The 5,808-nt window shown below is 41.1% G+C and overlaps 1 protein-coding gene across 1 annotated transcript; it reads right to left on the reverse strand.

Moving 5' to 3' along the window:
- Positions 1-1,849: 1,849 nt before the first annotated feature.
- LOC114689343 (ubiquitin carboxyl-terminal hydrolase 29-like) lies at positions 1,850-4,470 on the reverse strand. Its single transcript, XM_028863682.2, has one exon. It carries the CDS (start codon positions 4,255-4,257, stop codon positions 2,077-2,079), a length of 2,181 nt encoding a protein of 726 aa, XP_028719515.1. The 5' UTR covers positions 4,258-4,470; the 3' UTR covers positions 1,850-2,076.
- Between the last annotated feature and the right edge of the window lie 1,338 nt (positions 4,471-5,808).

The raw sequence follows: 5,808 nt of genomic DNA on the forward strand, positions 1-5,808 counted from the left end.
CCCTTTCTGCAGCCCAAAATGAGGAATTTGGAAAATATCCTTTGTGTGGTGTTTTCACCTGTGAGCTTGCACATGTGAAGGCCAGAGGACATGGAGTGTTTTCTATCACTTTCCACATGTTTCCTTTTTGAAATACAATCTAACTGTGAACAGGGCCCCAGACCTTAGCACAACGGCCCAGCAGTTTTCTCTGGTGAATGTCCCACACCTGAACCTTACACTTCCCATTGTGGCCATGTCGAATGGTTAGTGAGCTGTGGAATCCACCCTTGTCTACTCCCCAGTGCTGAGTCACAGGCACACACGGCAATGAGGAGCTTGTTATGTGGGTGCTGGGGATTTGAACTCGGGTCCTCCTGACGACACAGCAAGTGTGCTGACCTGCTGAACTATCTCCCCAGCCCCTTCAGAGGATCAGTACTATGTTTTTGTGTGTCTGAAACAGATGTGGTGTGGGTATCTCAGATCAGGCTGCACCCCTCATAGCCAGCAACCCCAGCTGGTTTCCCTTTCCCCTTGCTACCCAGGAATCAGGTTAACAGGCTGAAAGCAAGTCTGTCCTTTGGGCTATGTACTAAGGAAGTCTGCTGCTTCATGGCACAGGATCTCTTCCTTCTCCTGGGAACTAAGGGGAATCTTGCTTTGTCTTATGAACTAAAACGTTCTCTTTAGAACCCCACCATGCGGTTTGTGTTAATATAGGAGGCTCTCACCTAAAGGACTGTCTGTCTCAGACCCCCTGTCCCTTGAACCCCTCCATTTTCTCATATCATCAGGATTTGAATATAGCAAGTATATTTGACACTTCAAAATTTATTAAAAGTGCTTTTAAAATGTTATTATGCCAGACATTTAAAAACCAGCACTCAGGTGGCAGAGCCAGGACACATCCGTGTTATAGAACACAAGATCTAAATAGAGTTCTAAGCCAGAGACAATTACATAGTGAGATTCAAAAACGTATTAGATTTTTCACTCATTGATTTACACGTACATGTGCACACGTGCTGGCTCCTCTAGAGTCAGAGGACAGCTTGCAGGACTGGTGTCATCAGCCTTGGTGGCAGGTGTTTGCATCCACCGAGCCCTTATGGAGCTTGTGAATTTGCACATTTTAACACACTCTCTATTTCATTTCCTGTGCAACCCAGATGCTATGCCCTGCAATTCTGAGAAGGAAACACAAAACCAGTTGGTGGGCAGCTCCGTACTTTCATCAGCAATGAGTCATGAGCACATATACAAAACAATAGGTTTTCTTTTAAATAAATTGACAATAGAATGGTATACATGAAGTTATGGAAAGCAACCAATATCATGAAAATCTCCAGATCACATGAGTAAATCTTATATACACTGATGAAATAAGACATTTTATACACCACTTCTCAAACATTTAAGTCCATCAGTACTTGTTTTGAACCCATCATGATGTAGGATACTAACACTGGGACATTTAGTCAGTTCCTTGCTGTGTTGTGTTGGTACAGAATGACATCTAAAAAACCATTGTGTTAGGTCTGGAGAAAAAGGCTCAGTGGGTAAGAGCACTGGCTGCTTTTCCAGAGGGTCTGGGTTCAATTCCCAGCACCCACGTGCAGTTCACAACTGCCTTTAACTCCTATTTCAGGAAACCCAACACCTTCACACAGACATACATGCAGGAAAAACACATTAAATAAAAATAAATATTTTTTAAAATATCCTCCCATAGATGGCAGCAGTTGGAAGGCAAAAGAAGTTATATCTCTGAGTTTGGGGCCAGCCTGCTCTACAGAGTGACTTCTAGAACACGCACAGCCACACAGAGAAATAGTCTCAAAACAACAAAAATAAGCAAAACAAAAAATGTAAAAAGCATCACTATAGTCTTGTAGGAGAAAATGGTATATAGCCTGCATCACGGATGTATGGGTTTTGGTCCTAATATGTTGTTTGTTTTGTTTTGCTTGCTGAGTTTTCAATTGACCTAAATGAGTGTTAAAAATGGATTCTTCTAGGACGTGTGTACAGCCAATAAGCAATGGTGAGAAAAGATCCATAATTCTTCTTTTGCTCTTTAGATGTTCTAAGTAACTAGTACTCTGATGCCTTTTTCAACAGCCACTCAAATATCTCCTTATGCATGTAAAAAAAAATGTACCCGGTGTGAAGATGAATCTTCTGAATCAAAACCTCTGAATTCTCAAACACTTGGACATCACTGTACAGGAGCCATGCTTGCTTTTGAAAGTCATACACATTGCTTACATAATGACCTGAATTTTGGGAGCTCCCAAAATGGCTGACAAGACTGACAAGTCTGTAATTCTGAGGATCATCTCCCAATACCACATTTTTTGACTCATCAACAGCATCTACTGTGTTGTTGCTTCCTGGAACATTGTTATTTCTAGGATTCTCTGATGTACCAAGGGAATCTTCATCATCTTTCTGATCTCTCAATTTTGAAGACTTATTCAGATCCTTCTCTGTGTCCTCCTGAGTACCCTCAACACTTTGAGGTGATACCTGAGGAAGGAATTCTTTGTGGAATCTATTCCTGTAATTAGAGAGCACCTGTTTTGCCATATTTTGAGATCTTTTAAGAATCTTTCCTTCATTAAGATCACAATCATTGACAACCTTAGTGTTAGTGTGATGATCTGACATTCCATCTGCATTAATTTTCTCATAGTTCTTCACATTACTAGATGGTATTGACTGGCTGAGAGGCATCATCCCTTCAGCGACATTTGGGACATCACAGTCATCAAGGGGGACCTTATCAATCAAGGGAAATGGTGGTTTCCAGTTTTCATTGTAGTGGGAAGATACATTTAGATACTTAGAAATCTCAACTGGCTGTTGACTCTTCACTAACAACCCATTTGCAGTCAAGTGGTAGCGTTTCAGATGAACAATGAGGACCCTGGGGAGCCTCTTCAAAGTGTACCTGAGAACTGAATTCATGTTCTTGCACTTCACACAATTATGCTCAATTTTTTCTGGTGTAAAGAAAAGATCAAGGGACTTTTGGATAGATAGAGGCTCTTCTCTTGTCCCTTGGTGCAGGTCAACAGAGAGGTAATTACTCACTTCAGTGTTCAGAGTAGCCTCACCACAGGCCTCACAAATAATAGAGCTCTGCAGCTCTAATTCAAAATTAGCACTGACAGGACAAACAAACCTTTTGGGGGTGGCAGTCTCAGCATTTGTTGATGGAGATGACCTCTCAGCTTCATTATCCTTCTCAGTGATCCACATGGCATTTATTTTTTCCATATTCACTTTCATCTGGTCTAAACAGTGACTGAGAAATTCAAGGGCATCATTCTGTTCATTGCCCAAGAATGTGTTTGCAACCATGGAAATGGATTTCTTCACATCCCTGAGTAACATTCCTTTGATCACCATATTCTGGATATCTTTCAAGACAAGCAGATGGCTTAAGGGCTTGATAAGATTATCATTTGAAACTTTCTCCCATGGGATACCTTGTGTGACCAAATCCTTTGCAAACGTTGGAATCCCAAAAATAGATTGTAAAATGGAATTCATGTAACAGGTGTTTCCCAAATTGGGGAAGCCTTCAGGTTTCAGTTCCTTTATAAAAATGTCTTGAGAAGGATGGACTTCATTATGTGTGTATGTTTTGGTCTCCTGTCTAAACTTTGATCCACTTTCATCAGACCATATTAGTGTTGGAAGAACAAAGACATATAGGTTAGGACCCAAGTGGGTGTTGGGGTTGAATGAAGGTTCAAGTTTCCCAATGTTATGCTTCTCCTGATCTCTTAAAGCCATTGGTTTCTCTTGTTCGATTCTTTTATTCCTGGAGTTATAGGTTTTGGATTTCTTTTCTGATTCAGGATTATTTTCTTCAAGAATGTCCTCATTCACTTCTACAGTGGATGTTGATTTTCTCTTCCTGTTTTTGCTCTGTGTTTCTCCACTCTCTTTTACAACATGACTGCTGCTGGAGTTTGGCTCTGAAACTGTCATCTTCATGGGCAGTGGTGTCCCACTTTCTTCTGTAGTATTCAAGGATCCACAAACTCGCTCCTGCTGTTTCCTGCAAAATGGATCACTGCTTTCAGGAATATGCTGATTACTCTTGGGTTCCTCGAGTTGTTGGGATTCAGATATATGAAAAGAATCCAGGCAATTCTTCAACCTTTCAACATCTGTGGAAGATAACTTGTCAATGTGTAAGGAAATGTCATCTTTCAGAGTTAAATGCAGATGATGCTCTCCTGTCTCACAACAACTAACCATTACACCTGCAACATTATCACCCAGCTGAAAAACCCTGCTCCTTCTTCCAACTTCAAGGAAACCACCAGATTAACCTTCTGTTTTCTTTCTACTATTTGGATGACTGCTTCTCCCACTGAGAAGCCCGGATGTGCTTGCTGCCGTTTTTTGCTCCAGATTTGGACAAAACTCTTTAACTTTGGAGGAGCCGTTCTTTTTCACAAAGAAAACTCAAATAATCTAAAAACAAACAAAAAACACATTACAGAGATTGTGACTCAAAATATATTGATCACGATGTATATGTAAAACTCTAACTGACCAAAATTGGCTTTTATTTCTCTCTTCATGCCTCAAGTACTACAAAATGGGAAAGCTTACATTTTCTTTAAATATTTACAATTATGATTTATCAATTCCAATTAGCAGAAACTGGAGTTACTTATAACCTTTAAATAAAAATTATTTAATTATGTGTGTGTGCATTTTGTGCACATGTGAGTGCAGTGCCCTCAGAGTCCAGAAGAGGGCATCAGAGTCCCTAGAACTAGCATACAGGCAGTTTTGATCCACCCAGTGGAGGGGCTAGAAACTGAGCTCAGGTCCTCTGTAAGAGCACTGAGTCGTCTCAATTACATTCTCAAGTACATGCTTTAACCTCTGAGCTATTGAAGCTGTGCCCATTGTCTGGAAGACACGCTCAGAGTGTGTTTGCTTTCTCTTTTTCTGTCCCGATGTTTAATTGTGATGGTTAGTTCTATTTGTCAACATGCCACAACCTACCAGCACCTGGAAATTGAGCTTCATGAGGTTCCCACCCCCCATTGGGTTGGCCTGGTGGATTGTCTCGGTTGCCTTAATTAGTGTGGAAAGACCCAGCTTGAAAGTGTGTGGCACTATTCCCTGCTTTAGTGTATGGCACTTTTCACTGCTTGGGGGTCTAAAGTATATAAGGGTAGAGACATTGTCTGCATGCATTCATTTTCTCTCTGCTCCAAGCTGTGACTGTCATATGACCAGCTGTTTCAAGTTCATGCAGCTGTGACTCCCCAAAGTGATGGACTGTAATCTGTGACTGTCAACTGAAATAAACCTTCCCCCCATCCTAAGTTTCCCTATGTTTGGTTTTCCAGAGTGTTTTATCATAGCAAAAGAAATAAAAACTGCAAGTACCTTAAGTAATCTGTGGAGACAGTGCACGTCTGCTCTTCTCTGTCCCTCTGATGATGCTGAGACAATGAAGTTCTGGTCAGATTCTAGTCTCTGGTGCAAAAGCAAAAGTTAGGAAGATGAGCCTGAGTGGTCACCTCTGGGGCTGGCCTTTTTGATTGCAGGCTCCAGATCCAGATATACCGACCTGCGGTGGTCATGATAAAATCAAGGAGTACAAATGTAAATGTATGATGGGCTGAAGATATAGTTCAGAAGTTAAAGAACCAAGTATGCACAAGACCCTAAATTCAATCCCTAGAAACACACACAAACAAATCTGCTCTATGTGACTGTATATATGTAGGCAGAGGTTTCCTGTCCTACAGCCACTCTCAAATAAACACACAGAGACTTATATTA

Source organism: Peromyscus leucopus, unplaced genomic scaffold (assembly GCF_004664715.2).
Source record: "Peromyscus leucopus breed LL Stock unplaced genomic scaffold, UCI_PerLeu_2.1 scaffold_1689, whole genome shotgun sequence".
Taxonomy (NCBI): domain Eukaryota; kingdom Metazoa; phylum Chordata; class Mammalia; order Rodentia; family Cricetidae; genus Peromyscus; species Peromyscus leucopus.

What these genes read in the sequence shown, in the direction of transcription:
- LOC114689343 (XM_028863682.2), bottom strand. Translation starts at nt 4,257, where the DNA reads ATGGTTAGTTGTTGTGAGACAGGAGAGCATCATCTGCATTTAACTCTG.